This window comes from Corythoichthys intestinalis, chromosome 18 (genome assembly GCF_030265065.1).
Source record: "Corythoichthys intestinalis isolate RoL2023-P3 chromosome 18, ASM3026506v1, whole genome shotgun sequence".
Lineage (NCBI taxonomy): Eukaryota > Metazoa > Chordata > Actinopteri > Syngnathiformes > Syngnathidae > Corythoichthys > Corythoichthys intestinalis.
In genome coordinates this window covers 31,448,837-31,468,135 of record NC_080412.1, presented here as the reverse complement: position 1 = coordinate 31,468,135, position 19,299 = coordinate 31,448,837, and the positions used below count along the sequence as shown (strand labels likewise).

General features: G+C 42.6%; 2 protein-coding genes and 2 non-coding genes across 8 annotated transcripts; all 4 read right to left on the bottom strand.

Annotated features, from left to right (window-relative positions):
• Positions 1-806: 806 nt before the first annotated feature.
• LOC130906501 (lissencephaly-1 homolog B-like) lies at positions 807-8,584 on the bottom strand. Of its 4 annotated transcripts, none has more exons than XM_057820907.1 (11): positions 8,444-8,584; positions 6,810-7,015; positions 6,621-6,705; positions 6,306-6,380; positions 6,037-6,243; positions 5,652-5,820; positions 5,473-5,575; positions 5,176-5,404; positions 5,010-5,111; positions 1,560-1,716; positions 807-1,490 (listed from the first exon to the last, which is right to left on the bottom strand). In XM_057820907.1, the coding sequence occupies exons 2-11, from the start codon at positions 6,839-6,841 to the stop codon at positions 1,417-1,419; spliced, it is 1,233 nt and encodes a 410-aa protein (XP_057676890.1). In that variant the 5' UTR covers positions 6,842-7,015; positions 8,444-8,584; the 3' UTR covers positions 807-1,416. The 4 variants fall into 4 exon arrangements, with proteins under 4 accessions (XP_057676890.1, XP_057676891.1, XP_057676889.1 ...); XM_057820908.1 differs by having other exon boundaries at positions 8,439-8,558; XM_057820906.1 differs by lacking the exon at positions 8,444-8,584 and adding an exon at positions 8,237-8,402.
• Positions 8,585-9,805: 1,221 nt separating this feature from the next.
• Positions 9,806-11,599, bottom strand: LOC130906761 (coiled-coil domain-containing protein 92-like). Of its 2 annotated transcripts, none has more exons than XM_057821365.1 (4): positions 11,383-11,599; positions 11,141-11,303; positions 10,902-10,949; positions 9,806-10,665 (listed from the first exon to the last, which is right to left on the bottom strand). In XM_057821365.1, the coding sequence occupies exons 1-4, from the start codon at positions 11,446-11,448 to the stop codon at positions 9,986-9,988; spliced, it is 957 nt and encodes a 318-aa protein (XP_057677348.1). In that variant the 5' UTR covers positions 11,449-11,599; the 3' UTR covers positions 9,806-9,985. The 2 variants fall into 2 exon arrangements, with proteins under 2 accessions (XP_057677348.1, XP_057677349.1); XM_057821366.1 differs by having other exon boundaries at positions 9,808-10,665; positions 11,141-11,307; positions 11,383-11,525.
• A 430-nt stretch (positions 11,600-12,029) lies between these two features.
• trnav-aac (transfer RNA valine (anticodon AAC)) lies at positions 12,030-12,102 on the bottom strand. The gene has a single exon. It is a non-coding gene; the product is annotated as a tRNA-Val (tRNA).
• Positions 12,103-13,194: 1,092 nt separating this feature from the next.
• Positions 13,195-13,266, bottom strand: trnad-guc (transfer RNA aspartic acid (anticodon GUC)). The gene has a single exon. It is a non-coding gene; the product is annotated as a tRNA-Asp (tRNA).
• Positions 13,267-19,299: the final 6,033 nt, after the last annotated feature.

Sequence of the window (19,299 nt, the reverse complement as noted above, 5' to 3'; positions counted from 1 at the left end):
AAGTGTGTAAGGACGAGGAAGAGAAGCACATGACAAGCACGCGAGCTGTAAGGGGGAGGATTCGTGGGCGGGACGAGGCAGTCACCCAGCTGATGACCCACTTCTCAGTGCTGCTGCTGCATCTTATGTGGTCGCGGGAAAGGATATCTACATGGACGAGAGCTTACTTGTTGCTTTGGCTGCGATTGACGGTGATACACGTCCAAATCAGAGATATCCAAACTGTTGCCCGCTGCCCAGTTTTCATTGGTGCGCAGCAAGTAATGAAAATATCACTGAATATGACCCGCACAAGAATCTTGATATCAGCCTACATTCTGCTGCACCACTCGGCTTCAACAATGGGTCTATTCTATTTGCATTTTGAGTGTTTTGGACCAGAATTTGGGCCAAGAAAAAAAGTAAACTCGCATCCTCAGGGACCACCATACAAGGCAAAAGTATCTAAATCCCAGTAACTGTCAAGGTTTTCACATTTTTTTATATGTAAAACTTTTCTCAGCAGCATCTACTTTTTCCAAAGAGGTGCGGGAGTGGCCTCTGCGCAGCGGTTGCCTCAGCGACAGTTGCCAGGAAACCGCAGAGTCCCGAGCGGGCAGGAAATAGGCCGGGGGAGCTTCCATTATTGATGAGGCAACACCACATGCATACGCCGCATTTTCAAAGGCAACTAGAACATGGACCCAAAATCCCTTAAAGTTGAATTAGTGGTTTCTATAAATCGGGGTATTACATCACCAAGTCAGCTTTAAAGGGCAATTGAGGCGTGCACACAATACACAAGTACAATAAAGATAGGCGCAAGATCTATTTACATTTTTTATTTGATGGTGTTGCAAACATGACATCCAGATTGATGGATACACAACTTTTACTGTGTGCGTGTGCCAACAGGCAAAGACTGAATGTGTGTGACAATGCGTGTGTGTGTGTAATATAGCAACCCTCAAGAGAGTTAACAAGGCAGAAAGCGAGCACGGGACAACACGCGCACAAGCAGCAAATGGACGAGCAGTTGTTTTCCTCTGCCGGGGTGAGGGAGGCGCGTGTGCTGGTGGGGTGGGCGGTTTCATTGAAAGATGACATCACACTGTTACAAGCGTACACACACAAACACACATGCTCAACACAGTCACTTTTGAAGGCGCGCAGCCGGACGTGTCGTGTCGATCGTCTCTGACTTTCCGCCCCCCCACCCCTCGCACAAGAAGGCGGGATGGGCGCTAAAGGGGCATGGCCTACGCCAAGAAGTGATTGGCCATGCAAGGACGAGCATGAGCTTCCACTGTGCTGCTGTGTGTTCATCGGAGGACGCGGGTATGCAATAATTTACATAAAAAGGACAATAGTCATCTTAGGGCGGTTAATGGGGAGGTGGGGGTAATAGGAAGGAGGTGTGAAGGGTCTGAAGCGGACTCAGCGACACTGCCACACTTTGACTGTCTGGTCCACGCTGCCCGTCACCACGTAAGGGGCAGTCTTGTGGAAATCTGACAACATAAATAAGAATGAAAAGGTCATTTGATCTTGGCGCAAACTGCTCAAAACTGCATTCTTACCCAGAGAGGTGACAAAGTGCTCGTGAGCGCTGAGCGTCTTGGTACAACGTTTGTTCTTGTAGTCCCAAACGCGCAAAGTCTTGTCGTCGGCACAGCTCAGGATGAAGCCACCGCCGGGGTGCACTAGCACGCCACGAACCCAGTTGTCGTGACCCACCTGCACAACAAACAATGAATGTGCATCTTGACAAAAGTTCACTTTTAACCCTCAGCGGTCACACATGACATTTGTTACATGAATTTTGAGCAATGTGATATTTTTCTTATAAATAACCTTTATTTGAAAGGGTTGCTCAAAGAATCTAAATATGAAAATCAAGAATTTCTTAGAACAAAGCTAAATTTCACAAAAATGCAGTAAAGGCATGTTTGAGATTAAAAATCAATGTGTGGAAAAAAACCTTGTTTTGAAAAATGGTAATTCATTAATTAAAAGTAGAGGTGCAACAATTAATCGACAACAATTTTGATAACCGATTAATCGTTTAGGCCCTTCAAATTAAACTTGTCTAAATTCTTCAAATTATAAAATATATATTACTTCTCAGTTGTAATTATTAGCTTTCTTCATTATATTTTTTAGTCAAAGTAGCACATGAAAAAAAAAAAAATCCGATTTTACTTTGGAAAACAGCAATTCACATTTTTGGCAATTTTTAAACATCTTACTATCTAAACAAGCTTATTAATGAGGCTGCAACAACTAAGTGATTAAAATCGATTAATAAATTAGTAGCCAACGAATCTGATCTTTGCCAGCAGCTATAAGCAGTCTCGTTTGGGTCCTTGTTTGTGTCTAAACAACTTGTTGTGTCTGTGTGCGTGCCAGTGATTACAGCAAGAGAGAAGTTCACTGCTACACTCAGGTTGGGTTGTTGACTCAATAATATTACGAAATGTCGAGAGTAGAGCTGAAACGAATACTCGAGAAACTTGAGTTTAAAAACTGATCCGAGTAAATGGTAAATGGTGTTTTATAATTTTATTCACCTCGAGGAATCGTTTAATTTTGCCAGCTCTAAGCATCACGTTTTGCCCGAACTACTTTTAATGCGGGACAATGAGCTGACGTCATGTGCGTAGAGGAAGAAGCAATAAAAAAAAAAAAAAAAAAAAAAAAAAAACAACACCTTACTGCAGCCAACAGCCGCTACAAACTATGCCGACGTTGCTAAAAATTACCCCCGCATGATGCTAGTGTGGTAGCTGGTAGTTTCCGATGCGTCTCCTAGATATCGCATGAATTTAGGACTAGATGCGAAATGACACTCGGCTGCGTCTGGGCAGCGTTAGTAAACAGCCGCCATCTTTAAGCAGTAGACTTCTCAGCGCTAATAAATATAACCTTACTGTCACTCGCTCACGTAACGTTAGCCCTTCGGAGGGCTAGGTTTCTATTGATTATGACCACTGTCGATGCGTGGCTAACGTGTCTTACAGGCTTTATTTAATCTGTAAAAACACAGCGCTGTAGAGTGATGAGGATGTAAAATTAAAACATAGTAAAGCTAACTGTCAGTTTTAGCTCAGTAGTCATTGCTGACTAAAACACCAAGTAGCACTGGTCCCCAATGTGCTCCAATACAGCAGGTATCATACATTTATTTTGAACACTGCAAAAACTCAAAATCTTATCAGCACTTACAGCTTAGATGAACTTAAAACTTAACTAGAACTTAAATAGCTTGACACAAATGGAAATTCAATTGAAACACGTGGGAAAAACACGTAGCTTTCAAGTGATGTGTGTTATCAAGCGTAATTACATTTTTAGGTAAGATTTTTTTTTTTATTTTTTTTATATAAGGTCTAGAAGTTTTTTTGAGTGAAAGCAGCGAATTTTTTTTCTAGTCACATCTGAGATCCAGTTGTTGGCTGTTTTCAACAATGTACATCGAAAATAAAGACATTGATTGATTGAAAAAGGTTCAATATTGGATTAAATGTCTTTTTTTCTCATGTATATTTACAATTGCTCTTTACCGAAAAAAAAAATAAAAATGTTTTATCCGATTACTCGATAGAATTTTCAGTCGATTACTCGATTACTAAAATATTCGATAGCTGCAGCCCTAGTCCAGAGTTAGATTGTCTTTTGTGTTTTTAGATCCTGTGTGCCTCTGTCAGAGGTGAGTAAATTAAGCCAATTGCATTATTTGTACTCTTTGTTGCTGAGACTTCACTACTGATCACGGAGCGCTAATCTAGTTAGCGATTATGCTAATCAGTGTCCCAAGCATCCGTTTGTTTTGTGTTTTGGAGAAACAAAGGCTACGTTCATACTACAGGTCTTAATGCACGAATCCGATTTTTTCGTGTTTTTCCGACTCGAGTGAGGCATTAACTTGACGGTCTGAACGTGACAAGTCGCATAGAACGGGGCCATTTCAAATCCGATCTGGGTCACTTTCGTATGTGGTCTAAATCCGATCTGGGCCACATTTTCCCAGACTGTCGCGGCAGTCTGTACTGTCCAGTCCCGCAAATCGGATTTAATGCAGCAATTACGTCATCAAATAGCGAGAGAGTCGTTACCGTAGCGATGCACCTGTGCGTTATTAGCGCCTAGCTTGCAGTGAACACGGCTTCTGAGGAAGAGCTGAGCTTGACAACAGTCATAAAAAATAAAAATGGGTTGAGGATAAGCCTGAGAATGCTCAGTTTTCTCTCTGTTCCAAGTGAGCAATATTTCAACATTGCCTCCACGGCCGAGAGTCGGGACAAACTGCCCGTATGTGTGTGTGACGTGCACGGACAGTGTGTGCATGCTATCGATCCATATAAACTTTGAATATAAGCCTAAACGGGGATTATTTATGTCTGTTATTTGTGTCCACCTTTTGAAAAGCAAAATATGATATCCCTGGAATGACGGATGACGTCTGTCATTTGTTTTGATGCTTCTGCGCATACGGGTCTTCTTGCTTAGCGCGTGTCGGACTGCGAATTAGTGCGCATGCGTAATACTTGAACGGTCTCAATGGATAAAGGCAGTCTGAACGGGCACGCCAAAAAAACGGATATGACAAAAAATCGGATTCGTGCATTAAGACCTGTAGTATGAACGTAGCCATATTGGCGCTTGAGTTACTGTTAGATAGTAAAGTTGAAATTTCTATTTAAAGAAACCACACACACACAAGCCCATTCATATAACATTTAAGAGTTTCAACGCAAAGTCCCATTAAAACTGAAAATTGCCATACGAGAGTGTGCTTGTAAAATTGTATTTTGTCTTCATGGTTACTTACAACATGCTCAAAACAACTTCAAGTTAAACTGTGAAGGTACTTAAAAATCGATTGTTCAATTAATTGGCCGATAAATCGATTATAAAAATAATCGTTAGTTGCAGTCTTAATTTAAAGGTTAAAAAAACATTTTTTTCTGAAAAAAAATATTGGAAGTCCAACTAACTATTAAGATTGATGTGAGCATTTTTGTAGTTACCAAAGTCATTATGCAAATCCCGATGCTGACATCCCACATCTTGATGGTTTTGTCTCTGGATCCAGAGAGGAGGAACGGTCCTACCTTGCCGCTCTTCTTATTCTACAATGATACAAGGCGTGATGAACAATGGCGTTAATCCCCCCCCACACACTAAGTGGGCTACCTCTGATCCTGTTGCCTCCAAGATGGTGGGGTGAGCGCTGTCAGGGGCCCAGGCGACACACTCCACCACGTGTTCGTGCTCTCTCAATTCCGCTTTGCACTCTTTGGATGACACGGCCCACACGCGCACCGTCTGGTCGTTGGAGCAGCTGGCGATCAGCGAGCCGTCCTGGTTGGGGCGCACCATTCGAACCCATTCTCGATGGCCTGTGAACGTCTTCACGCAGTATCTGCGCAAACACATGCAGGCGTCAAATGTGTGACGGATCCACAACTTAAACGTGTAAACGAGTCGTACCCGGTGGCCACCTCCCACATCTTGATGGTCTTGTCTCTGGACGCCGACACAATGTGGTCAGCGTTGGGCATGATAGCGACCGACGAGACATTGTGGTCGTGGCCTACGCGGCAATTTAGATTGTCATTAACTTGGCTCTTGGCACTGACCTATGAGCAGTCACTGCTGTGTTTGCCCACCGTGCATGGTCCTGATGCACTCAAAAGCCTGGAAGTCCCAAAGTTTGATGCTCATGTCGGCGGAACACGAAGCCAGCAGCTTGCCGGACTGGTCAAAGGAGATGTCCTGAACAGAGTCTGTGTGGCCCTTCAGGGTCCGCTCAAAATCGCCCGCCTCATAGTCCCACACCTGAGAAGCGCAACGTCAATGCTGTCGTGTGACAAAATCAATAGCAGACTGTAGCGAGGCACCATTTCTAAAAAGCTTGCAAGAATTTTACACTCCAAAAGTAAAGGCACTAAGGTGGGGTATTATTTTTGGAAATTAGGAGTATGCATAAATCCCACATTACTCACATCGTTCGTATACTGCTAAAGATGACTTGGCGCACATTATTTGAGGTACCTTAATGGTGGCGTCCTCGGAGGACGTGACCATGACGGAGAAGACGGGATGGAAGATAACCCTGGTGACGGGGGCGCGGTGCCCACTAAGGGCGTATCTCTCTGGGGGGCGAGGGATCCACTCCTTGGGGTCTCTCTTCTGAGCCACCGGAACTCCATGGGTAATCTCTTCCTTGGCCTCATTCAGCTTGGACTCCAACTCCATTACCTGTGAAGGGCAATGTTCCCAGTCAACACCGGTACATGTTCAACATCAAATGCGTTTTTCACCTTCTTCTGTAATCTGATGACGGATGTCCATTTTTTTTCCAGGAGGCCTGCATACTTTTTGTCCGCATCTTCATTCTGGGCACCAAAAACACATCAGTTTAGGTCCATTTAAAGCATGCAATAGTTCTGAATTCATGCATGAAATAAACTACTTTGACCACTGATTAATGGTTTATTTAGAGCAATCTTAACCATTAGGCTTAAATATTTATTTAGATATTGTTTAGAAAAATATTTTCATTCGAACTTGTGCGTAATAGATTTTAAACTCGCAAGGCATAAATAATTTGGAGAACTTGAGAGTGTCTTACTGACCAAGTTGAAGTCTGCCTCCTTCTTGAAGGTGGAGTACGCGCCGTCATAGCCATTGGAGCGAAGATAGTCGGCGATGGCACGGTTTCTGAGACGCGGCGGTTTTAATTTGCCATGGAAAACGCATTACATACACACAAAAACATTAGGAATATGCTACAATTTTATGCAAAGGATCAAACACACACTTACAGTTCTTCTCGTTGTCTCTGGGACAGCACCATGTTGGCGAGTCTCTCTCCCAGTCAGGGAGCTTAGGTAGGTCGGGTGTGATCAAATAAACAGCAGTAGTGGGAGTCACCACTCAGAGACAGGAAGTAGAGAACGAGTCCCGTTAAGAACACAGGAAGTGGAGCACAAACGCTTTCTCAGCAGTCAGTGCTGATAGCGGCCATCACCTGAACCAAAAAGCAATTGCCAATTAGTTACAAACTCCTATTGAGATATTGCATGCAATTAAAAAAAAAAAAAAATCAAAACCATCATTTCACAATCAGCTATTCATATGATCATCACCTTATCTTCGAATTCAACGCGAGCGAGATTTATCATCAATAAACATTGGGCATGACAACCATCCAATCTTTTGGCAGTTGAAGTTTGAACACCAACAGCGGTTGTAAATACCAACTTCAACCCCTGTCACTATGATCAACCCCATGACCGTTAATGAATAATTTGACTGGGACTTAATCTCTAAACAAGATGCTCGATTAAGAATTTCTCTGATTAGCAGACAATGAATTAACTTATTGCCAGCGATGTCACACATCTCACAACACATGATGTAATGCAGGGCCTGCAAGATGTGAGGTAATCAAATCAGGGACTTCTTGTAGCCTGAAATCAAAAGGCAGCAGCATTTACTGTTTCAGTGTACTAAGACAAATCCAGTTGATTGTGTGATAATGCACAAATGAGCTAACTAGTTTAATTAAAATTGTGAAATCGAAGTGGAACGTGAATATTTCCTCACAGAGTTTATATATTGTGCACCCAAACATTTTCCAATTCTGATTTTCTCATTTTGTTGTTAAGCTACTGAGCTCCCGGTATATAATTTAGAGCCCCACTGAACCCCCCATTCCCCGACACCTACAACAGCTACGCCCTTTTCGCGTGACGTTAGCTTAGCCACTTAGCTACTTGGCTGTCTCCACTTGTAAGCCTTCCAGAACGTTCACCTACCTGGCAAACTCGCGACGGCTGCTGGTAATGCGAACGCCTCGCCTTTTTCAACTTGGAGCTCGTAAAGTAGCCCAATAATGTCAACCGTGAGCTTCTCAGAAGGCCAAATGTCAACTCTGAGCATGACAGAAGCCGCGCAGCAGCAAACAGGGCGTCACTCACTTGCTCGTTAGCCGCCGGCTCTTAACCACACGAGTGACGTCACCTTTCGAGCGCTGCATTTGACGTCAAAATATCAACACGACACCGACGACGTCAACAAGACCTAAACGGTCAAGTCTGCCAGCCGGTAGCTACGCGCGGATTGTCGCCGACGCAGGTTTCCAGGCTAACGTTAGCAGAATGCTAAACTCGTCCGTGTGACTGACGGCCGAAAAACAAAAACAAAATTTCCAACTATCACACGCTCCGCTTTGTTTTTAATAACTTACTTTGCTGCCACAACGTTTACACTTCCGCAAATGTGGAAAAAATCTTTCGAGAGCAGCTAGCCTAGCCTAACTTGCGGCCTCTCCGCCATTTTGAGACAGATGTGAACGAGCGAGCGCGCGCGCACTGCAGGCAGGCAAAAACGTCGAGCCCCCCCCTAAAACCACCCTCCGCGGGGCAAAAGTCAACAGGGCTCGTACTAACCTCACCTGGTCACAAATGTTGACGCTCATGACCTCTTGAAATGCTCGCCAATGTAAAGACGACGTGCATGTTAGACGGGAGCGAGCGTTGTTACACTGCACGCGCACGCCAAGACGGTGGCGCGCACGTCAAGGTGAGCACTCGACTTGTGCGTGAAAGAAAACGGCAACACCCAAAAGTATTACTCATCTCTATATTTCTTATTTCGACTCAACAAGCCTGCTGATATGAGCTGCTTGAGACAAAAATACTCATTACTGATAAATACATTTATAAAAGGGATGTAAGCTTCTCGGGTTTTAAACATAGTGGCTTTAAATATGAGAACCTTGCATTATGAACTTTTCATGAAACAGATTGGCTTATTTTTGTCCTGAGACACGAGTGAATTTTGAATGAGTTTGAATTCACACGCCAGCCGCTAGACGGCAGTAGCATTCTTCATTCATTCATTCGCAATAAATTATGTTTTCGGCAGGAGCATGAGCGTGGTACAGGTGTAGTGAACCTACACAGGCATCTAAACCTAGATGCTAAAAGTCTATCGGCGGCGTGAGAAACCGGCGGCCATCTTAGAGCAGTGAACTAGAGGGCATACGTCAAAGTACAATTGCAAAAATAACTTTAAGGTATTCAATTAATTTGTTGCATGTGACGTTTGTAGAAAAGGCGTTTTAAAATTGAGCAATTTATAGCCATTCCAGAGTAAACGCTCAACACTAGGTTTATCAAAGGGCACTGACACAAAATGTTTGACAAATTACGGTCGTCCCAACTGGCTCACTGTGCGCATTTCGCATCTAGCACTCTGTATAGGATATCCATAGTTGCATGCATGTAAGGGCATCATCTCTGTGCCTAAAATGATGTCACACCCTGTCTGTCTCGACTTCCTATCCCAGTTTCATGCACGTCAGGGTTTTTTGTCCGAGTGCCAGATGCTTAATTCTCTGCTAGCCGGTTGCCACAGTAACACTGCATTCCCACCCTGAGCGCAACATCCTCTTCCCAGGAGGGGAGCCCATCAGGATGCGGATGCTGCCGTGATAACAAGGCCACCATGAGTCATCAACTTCCTTTCTCAGGTTTTCAAAATAAAAGCATTTGAGTACATTATACTTGTAATTACTGGTTGAAAAGAGAAATTTAGTAGTGTATGATTTCAGTTGTGTGGGAGAATATTTTAGTAGTGTCGGAGAACTGTTTGTGATTGCTGGAGAACTTAGCAGTACATGTGAGAGTATTTCCGTTGTATGCGTTTTTCCAGGAGTCCATTTTAAGTGTGGGAGTGAACATTAGAAATACCCTATTACCTAGTATTACAAGTTGAAACAAAGACACATAAAGTTTAGAAAGAAGTGATTTCATTTGAAAATCAACATACAGGAAGTCAGTCAGCATCAAGTCGACCAGCGCATCTCTCAGATTAAAGCCAGTGCAAGAAATCAAGAACTCACTTCTTGCTTGTATAGATCGGTGCAGCCAATCGCCAATCTTTTTTCCGTATCATCTACCAATTGACTAAATCTTGGCAGCTGCAAAGGCTGTCACAAAGCTGTCTCCCCCTCAGCAGCGCCCATGTCCACCCGCCCCTGCAGGCCGCCTTCGTCCACATCCTCCCAATCGTCCGCCTCGCCATCCTGCAGTCTCATTGGTCGGCTCCATCGTAGTAGGCGGTACCGAAGGGGTGCCAAGAAGAGGGCAGGGTCTGGCATAGGACGTGGCCTCTGTGGTGACGTCACTCTTTCCTGAGGGACGCACGCTCGTACCCGCTCTGCCCTCACGCTGGATCTTGTCGGGCGTTGTCCAGCCGAGGGGAAGACAGGTGGTGGCGACCGCTCGGCGCTTTCTCCGTCATCGTCATCATCATCGTCCTCTTCAGTTTCATCTTCTAGGGGTAGGTCGAGCGGGTCCACGTATTCCCTGGCGGTGGCCCCCGCGCATCGCCGCTGGTGCAGCTCGGCACGGGCTGCATTGAGCTGCTGGCAAAGGGCGGCCGTGGCGCCCTTCTGTCGCTGAAGCTCACGATTGAGCATGGTGATTTTGTGGCTGCGACGTTTGAGCTCTTCCAGGAAGTGGCGCTCGTCCTGGCGTAGGTTGCGCCCCAACTCCGACGCCCGGGCCCCTCCAAGGCACAGCTCCCCACGGGCAGCTATCGTCGTGCCGTGCTGCTCCTCGAGTAGGCGTTGCGCAGCCTCGTAGCGTGACGCCAGCTCCGCTTCATATTCTGATACAAAAAAAAAAAAAAAATAGATACATGCCGTCACAGCTCGGGTGAGTGACGTGCCAACATGGTAACTAGAGCTGGGCAACATTAACAGTATATGGGTAGATTGTGGATCACAAGAGATTTACATTAAAAAAAAAAAATCCAGTAACAAATTCACTTGAAGCAAGCACACTTAGCTTCTTTCTGTGCAAGACTGGGGAATAGGCTGATAAATACCATTCATTCCATCTCACCTGAAGATGTTCTGTGTGGGAACTTTGAGTCCAATTCACAACTCAGCTCTGCGCGCACACAAAGACACGGAAAGTTATCAAGTTATCATTACCATTGACAGCGATAGATGTCAGAACGATTGGCACTGGGAGTGTTCCAATATATCAGATGTCTAATATCAGATGTCTATCCCTGTCAATAGCAGGTTACAAATGAAGGCCATCAGAGAAGGCCTTGCTGGCCTTAAAACATTGCATACCATGGCATCTTCTTTTGAGGTTGGTGATCTCCACGTGCAGACCCGCCAGCAGTGTAAGATGCTCGTGCTCGAGGAATACGATTCCCCTTTGCACGCTGGCCACGTGACGCTCCAATCTACTGGCGTCCATGGAGGGAAAACAAGCAGGCAAGTGCACGCGCGTCTGCCTAGCAAGTGAACACAATGTAAGGTCATGTGCATGATGATAAACTGCGGCAGCGCGTGCGTGCGTGGTGGCCTACCGTAGGACGTCCAGCTGCTCCTCCGCAGCCAGACAAAAGAGCCCCGCCTGACGGACGATTAAGCATGTACGTTCTCCTGTGGCCGTGGATGAGCACTTGTCGGACAAAAATAAAATCTCGTCGTCACCTTCTGTGTGGATTCGTTTAAGCGACACAGAACAGCCGCGTGCACAACAAAGCAGTTGGTTGTGTGCGCGTGTTTGGGGGGAGTGACTACTGCCACCTAACGGCGGGAGGCAATTATGCTGTTGTCACCAACTCCAGGTAGTACAGTTACTACAGTACAGTAACACCCTGTATCTCAGCAAATATTTTCATGTACAAGGATTTAATGTAAATATGGAGCAACTTTGTTATTGTCCACTAAAACTAGTTCATTGTGAGCCTCGAAATGTAACGAGGGCCCTGTTGTAAATCAAATGTTTAAAACAATTTAATTAACATTATAAATCAAAACAACTACACTCTATTCTAACATGATTACGTAGTTCTCATCTAAAACGAATTTAACAACAGCGACACATCAGGTAAAGTCCATACTAGTGTGTTCACTGTAAAGGGCTCGTTAGATATTTTGGCGTCATCCGGAAATGTGTTCTGATTTTAGAATGACATCACAGGGAAAAAAAAGTAGAGAAAAAAAACAATGTTTCCGCCCGGTCTCGAACCGGGGACCTTTCGCGTGTTAGGCGAACGTGATAACCACTACACTACGGAAACGCTGTGTGTGACTTGAGTCAATAAGTATATTTTAACAGTCAAATCCAAACGAGCTGAGATTGAACGTGTCTTTTTATTCATTCATTTTCCATGCCGCTTTTCCTCACGAGGGTCGCGGAGGTGCTGGAGCCTATCCCAGCAAACTACGGGCAGTAGGCAGGGGACACCCTGAACTGGTTGCCAGCCAATCGCAGGGCACAAGGAGACATACAACCATTCACGCACACACTCATACCTACGGACAATTTAGAGTGTTCAATCAGCCTACCATGCATGTTTTTGGGATGTGGGAGGAGTTCCCGGAGGAAACCCATGCAGGCACGGGGAGAACATGCAAACTCCACACAGGAAGGCCGAAGGCCGGGATTGAACCCTTGATCTCAGAACTGTGAGGCAGATGTGCTAACCACTAAGCCACCGTGCCGCTGTGTCTTTTTATGGGGCTACATTTTCGTTGCCTGGTACACCAGACTCACCGCTGTTCCAGCTATTGAGTCTGGCCACCATTCAGCTGATACAATTTCCAGGGCTTAGCAAGCCACAGCAAACAGAAAGCGGAGTAGACCAATCAGCGACGGGCAGACGTGACGTTAGTAAAACGACGAGGGCAGGACGGAGGGACTTGCGCGCGGAAGTAAACATACGAGGAGAGCGGAGTTTATTCAACATGGCAAGCGCGAGACAGACTGTTGTCAATGACTCGTGTCGATGTGTTTTTGGTCATTTAAAACTGATTTTACCGTGGATTGGAACATATTCTCGGCTCTCCTGTTCACCATCTGTGTTTTTGTCGGGACGACTTCCGACGCGCAAGAGTGACGTTACTCGTTAAGAACACGTCACGCAAATAAACGAATCTGATTTGTCGATTGATTTTGTACCTGCTCCAGAGGGCGTTAATGGGCTGGTTCCCAGACTTTTTTCTCAGTGTTTGAAAAACACAGGAAGAACAGTCTGGCAGTACCAGGCAAACATTTTCGTGCTTAATTTTCTTGTATTTGGATTAAAGATTGAGTGTGGCTTTTTATGGGGCTACATTTTCGTGCTAAATCACATGGAAAAACAACAAGAGATGAAAAAAAGAAAGTAGTTCTCCCCGTCGGGGAATCGAACCCCGGTCTTCCGCGTGACAGGCGGAGATACTGTCCACTATACTAACGAGGAAGTTGTCATATATAAGTGACATATTGTATTAAATTACTAAGCAATGCTGCAGAACCATTGTAAAGGTTACATTTGGTGCGTACATGTTTAACGGATTATTTGATGGATTAGGTACATACCGTCTCAACATAATGGAAAGACTAAATGAGCAAGGACACGACACATTCTTCTGTCAACATCGTAGCTTTTGTGTGTTCTGTACAAAAACGTCAGTTTTAATGTCTTCTGTAAAAAAAAAGGGATAGCTAAACGGGAATGGGCGTCAAATTGGGAAGCAAAGTTGTATTTCTATAGGGTTGGGAACAGTGTTGTTAATCTTACTGAAAAAAAGTAATTAATTATAGTTACAAATTACTTCTCCCAAAAAGTAATTGCGTTAGTAACTCAATTACTTGAATGTAAGAGTAATTAGTTACTTGGCAAAGTAATTGGTGATAATTACTTTTTTTTTTTCCCTCAAAAAAAAAAAACACAAAAAAAAAAAAAATTGGCCACACTATGTGAAGTTTTTTGTGAAGGTTTTTGGTACAATTGGCCCGAGCCCAATTCTTTACCCTAATTTACCCTTTACCCTGAATCAACTGTTAAAAGTTGTTAAAATTGCTCCCATTATTGCATTTGTTCCCTTCTCTCTACTTTCGACATATGAAAGTTTTAAAACTGTTTCATCATTTAAAGATAGATTCAAGTCAAGATTTTGCCGATTTAGAAGTACAGTGGTACCTCTACATACGAATTTAATTCGTTCCAGGACCTTGTTTGTAAGTCGAAATGGTCGTATGTCGAGCAGGATTTTCCCATAGGAATACATTATAATTCCATTAATTCGTTCCAAAGCCTAAAAACATACACTAAATTCTTAATAAATACTGCTGGCACTGTTACAAATGGCAATTAAACATAGAAAAACAAATAAGTTATAAATAAATAATTCAGAATAATATAATAATAAGAAGAATAATTAATAATTATTCCTGTAAATAATGTAACGAATCGGATTCTAATATGGCGGACACTTTTTACTGTACCTGAACGCACCGCGAAGGTGACGTCTCAGTGAGATAGGTCGGTGCGGTAGAGATAATACTTTCGTTTTCTTGAGAGCGGTCAACTGCTTAAGACAATGGGCGTTTTGTGTTGGATAAGTTCTTAAATAAATGATAAAAACGTGACGAAGCTGGCGATTTCCTTGGCAATGTTACCACAATAATAATTGTCACCTTAACTTATAAATAGTGGCGAACGGTGGTCGGAAGAGGACCATGGAGCTGTATTGTTGAGCCAGTTCAGGGACGCGCACCCCAAGCTCATATTTTTCTATAACTTGCATCTTCATTTCAAAGGTAAGCATCACTTTTTCCCTTGTTTCTCCAACTGTATCAACTTTTTTTGAAAACTGTGTTGATTTCTCACACAAGAAAATCCACCGTGCGTTCGTTTGCAGTGCTGTCATGTCGTCGTATTTCGAGCAACTCGTCGGATGTAGAAACAAATGGCGGCTCAAATTTTACGTCGGATGTCGAAAAGATCGTGTGTCGAAGTGATCGTATGTAGAGGTACCACTGTATTTTAGATAAAAAGTTACTTAGATTCACTAGGAAGGTTCTCTACAACAGAGCCGTCCTAAAAAGTCTACTGCTTTAAGATGGCGGCTGTCTACTAACGCATTTAGTGCCATGCAGTGTTGTTAATTTTACTTTAAAAAAGTAATTAATTACAGTTACAAATTACTTCTCCCAAAAAGTAATTGCTTTAGTAACTCAGTTACCTGAATGTAAGAGTAATTAGTTACTTGGCAAAGTAACTAGTGATATTTTTTTTTTTTCTCCCAAAAAAAAAAAAAAAAAACAGGTCACACAATGTGAAGCTTAAAGGGCTTGGGGGACAATTGGCCCAAGCCCAATTCTTTACCCTCCACTTAACTAGACACAAGGGTATTGCGATAACTAGCTAGTAACCTTTGCTATGTGTGGAAGTCATTTAAAGTTGTGAATCAATAGTTAAAGTTGTTAAAATTTCTCCCGTTATTGCATTAGTTCCCTTCTGTCTACTTTAAACATGTGTAAGTTTTAAAATTGTTTCATCATTTAAAGATAATTTAAGTTAAGATTTTGCCGATTTAGGAGCATTTTAGATAAAAAAAAAAATGACTTAGGTTCGCTAGGAAGGATCTCTACATCAGGGCCTTCCTGAGAGGTCTACTGCTTTAAGATGGCGGCTGTTTACAAACGCATGTAGTCCTTAAAACATGTTGGCAATGCAGCAGTGTCTGTCATATGCATCTAGATCTATAATATGATATCTACCGTGTCATGTGGGCGTAGTTTGTCGGCTATGGCTGCAGTCAGGTATTATTGGAGCCATCTAGCATCGCGGTTGCAACGGCGTCTTCCCCACTCCTGCTCTGCTCTCGTCCCCGTGAGTCCGTTTCTCTCAGACTTTTTTTTATTCAACCAACTTAGTAACGCATAGTAACGCACGCCTTTCCCGCCTCAGTAACGGTAACGGCGTTGCCAAGATGAGAAAAGTAATTAATTAGATTACTCATTACTGAAAAAAATAACGCCGTTAGTAACGCCGTTATATTGTAACGCCGTTATTAACAACACTGGTTGGGAATCTCTGGCATGAAGCCGATTCGATTTGTATCTAGATACAGTGGTACCTCTACATACGATCACTTCGACACACGATCTTTTCGACATCCGACGTAAAATTTGAGCCGCCATTTGTTTCTACATCCGACGAGTTGCTCGAAATACGACGACATGACAGCACTGCAAACGAACGCACGGTGGATTTTCTTGTGTGAGAAATCAACACAGTTTTCAAAAAAAGTTGATACAGTTGGAGAAACAAGGGAAAAAGTGATGCTTACCTTTGAAATGAAGATGCAAGTTATAGAAAAATATGAGCTTGGGGTGCGCGTCCCTGAACTGGCTCAACAATACAGCTCCATGGTCCTCTTCCGACCACCGTTCGCCACTATTTATAAGTTAAGGTGACAATTATTATTGTGGTAACATTGCCAAGGAAATCGCCAGCTTCGTCACGTTTTTATCATTTATTTAAGAACTTATCCAACACAAAACGCCCATTGTCTTAAGCAGTTGACCGCTCTCAAGAAAACGAAAGTATTATCTCTACCGCACCGACCTATCTCACTGAGACGTCACCTTCGCGGTGCGTTCAGGGACAGTAAAAAGTGTCCGCCATATTAGAATCCGATTCGTTACATTATTTACAGGAATAATTATTAATTATTCTTATTATTATTATATTATTCTGAATTATTTATTTATAACTTATTTGTTTTTCTATGTTTAATTGCCATTTGTAACAGTGCCAGCAGTATTTATTAAGAATTTAGTGTATGTTTTTAGGCTTTGGAACGAATTAATGGAATTATAATGTATTCCTATGGGAAAATCCTGCTCGACATACGACCATTTCGACTTACAAACAAGGTCCTGGAACGAATTAAATTCGTATGTAGAGGTACCACTGTACACAGGTTACGATTCGATTAAAAAAACGACACATTTTTATGGCCGAGCGATTCGATACAGTTTAAGAACGATTACAGTTTAAGAACGATACGGTTCGATACAGAGTGAAAACGATATGATAGTAAACATTTGTTGTGTGTGTTCGTACAGTATTTTAAACATATAAAAAAGACCACATTTCTAATAGCAAAATTAAACAACAAAACTTCATACCAATGTTATGTTTTATTTTTTTATGAAAAAAAAATTAAGGCTTACTATATGACCGTCATTTTGTTGGATGGGATTGATAATAAAACTCCAGTGACAGACAACAATAAAGTGCAGTAATTCAATTACTGTATTTCCTGGTGTTTTGAACACAAGAGGTAAGTAATTTAAGTGCAAACTTTCAACGTAAACATCTTACAAACAAAAAATATTATTTATATGCAGCAGCTCTAGAAAAAAAAGAATTAAACATGCTAGTGTTATCATAAATAAATAATAAATTATGCTTTACGACTGGTATAATTGGGGGAATAAAAACAAGGCATTTTAGACAGGTCAATAATCATTACTTTAACCTAATACACAGCAAAGTCATTCAATTACCGTAATTTTCGGACTATAAACCGCTACTTTTTTCCTTCATTTTGAATCCTGCGGCTTATAGTCCAGTGCGGCTTATTTGTTGATTTTTTTTGGAGGGGCGGGGTTAAAGGCAACACATGCCTCCTAGCATGCATTGCAGCACTATAGATTTAAATAACAATCAAAATGCATGTTCTGTGCTAATTATTTATTCAGTTACTGTTCCAGTTGTTTCATTAATTGCTTGTTATGGTATTTGGTAACACTTTATTTGAGAGCAGCGTCATAAGACTGTCATAAGACCGTCATAATTTTGACATGACACTATCATGCATTACTGAATGCTCATGACAGATGTCATTAAGTGTCATCTGGCAAATTATGTTACTAACTCCATTTATGTCCAGCTCGGATCTTTTACATCTATTCAAAAGTGAGATAATTTGCCGAATAACACTAAATGACATCTGTTATAAGCATTCATTAATGCCCATGACAGTGTCATGTCATAATGACAGTCTCATGGCGCCACTGTCAAAGTGTTACCAAATAACATAACTAGCAATAATGAAACAACTGGAACAATAACTGAATAAATAATTAGCACAGAACATGAATTTTGATTGTTATTTACATCTGTTGCGCTGCAATGCATGCTAGGAGGCATGTTGGACAACAACAATGTTGACAGCAGGTTGCAGAAGAGATTGACTGTCTCCCCCAAGGGAGCAGTGATGGACAAATGAAGCTTCTAGAAGCAATGAAGCTTAGCAGCCAATTAGTTCAAAGCTTCATGGTGGTTCATTTGGTCTTCTGACCGTCGTATGATGCCACGGTCTAATGAAATGTTACCGGTTAATATCTTATGGTGTAAATATCCCATAATACAGTGAGGACAGCTGCGGCCTATAGTCCTGTGCGGCTTATCTATGAACAAATGGCGTTTTTGTGTCACATTTGGTGGGTTGCGGCTTATAGTCAGGTGCGCCTTATAGTGCGAAAATTACGGTATGCCTGTGCTTCCTCATTTTTTATTCCTCATCACTGTCCATCTTTTTTGAATGGCAGATTTTTCTTGAGGAAGATCAACTAATCCATATGTTCATGTATAAGTAGACTGCGTTTCGTGGAGACAATATGCCACCCTTTCCACCATTGTAGTGGGTTATTTTTCAGGATTAAAAACTCATGATCTCTGTACCGCTCCACACTTCACACAAGCTCTGTCCCATGCGAACATATCTGGCTGCCTTCGTCACTTCAAAGTCCGATTTTCGTTTTCCTGGGTGCGTTGAAAATCAATCGCTGCACGTCGCTGGCGTCGGTGATCACACTGTCCATTGTTTTAGCATGTTGCTTCGTTGCCACTACCAGTTTCGTTTTGGGCTGTGAAGAAAATGCTACGGAGCGTCCGTTACAGTGGTTTCGTTAGCTCTCGCGTTGTTATGACACGCCAGTGACGATCGGGTGATGACGGCGACTAGCAGCGGTTCTGCCGAAATGAATTGGAAGTTGAGGCAACCACGACTGTGAGTAGTGCTTGTCCATATTATATGCGTGCGGTCTCGATCCACGTGCGCTGTGTGGTGAATGACACAGGCGCAGCATGTGAAGTAAAATATTAAGCAATGCATTGAGCTTGGCATTAGAAGCCGATTGTTGTGCTCGCGTTAGCCGAATTCTATTTCTACTATCGGTTCATTGAATATTCAATGGCTAAATACTGTCGAATGGTAACTTTACTATCGATACATCTGTATCTCTTACCTGTAAAACCGGATATCTGGTCGTATCGGTTTTTCGTCCTCATGCTTCATTTCTACATGAACAGAGTTCAAGTAAATAGTATTTTTACATTAACAGAGTTCAACTTCACAGTTAATGAAGGATAATACGTACAATGGGGTAGCTGGCATTTATAAATTGTTAGAGGGAAAACAAAAACATCACA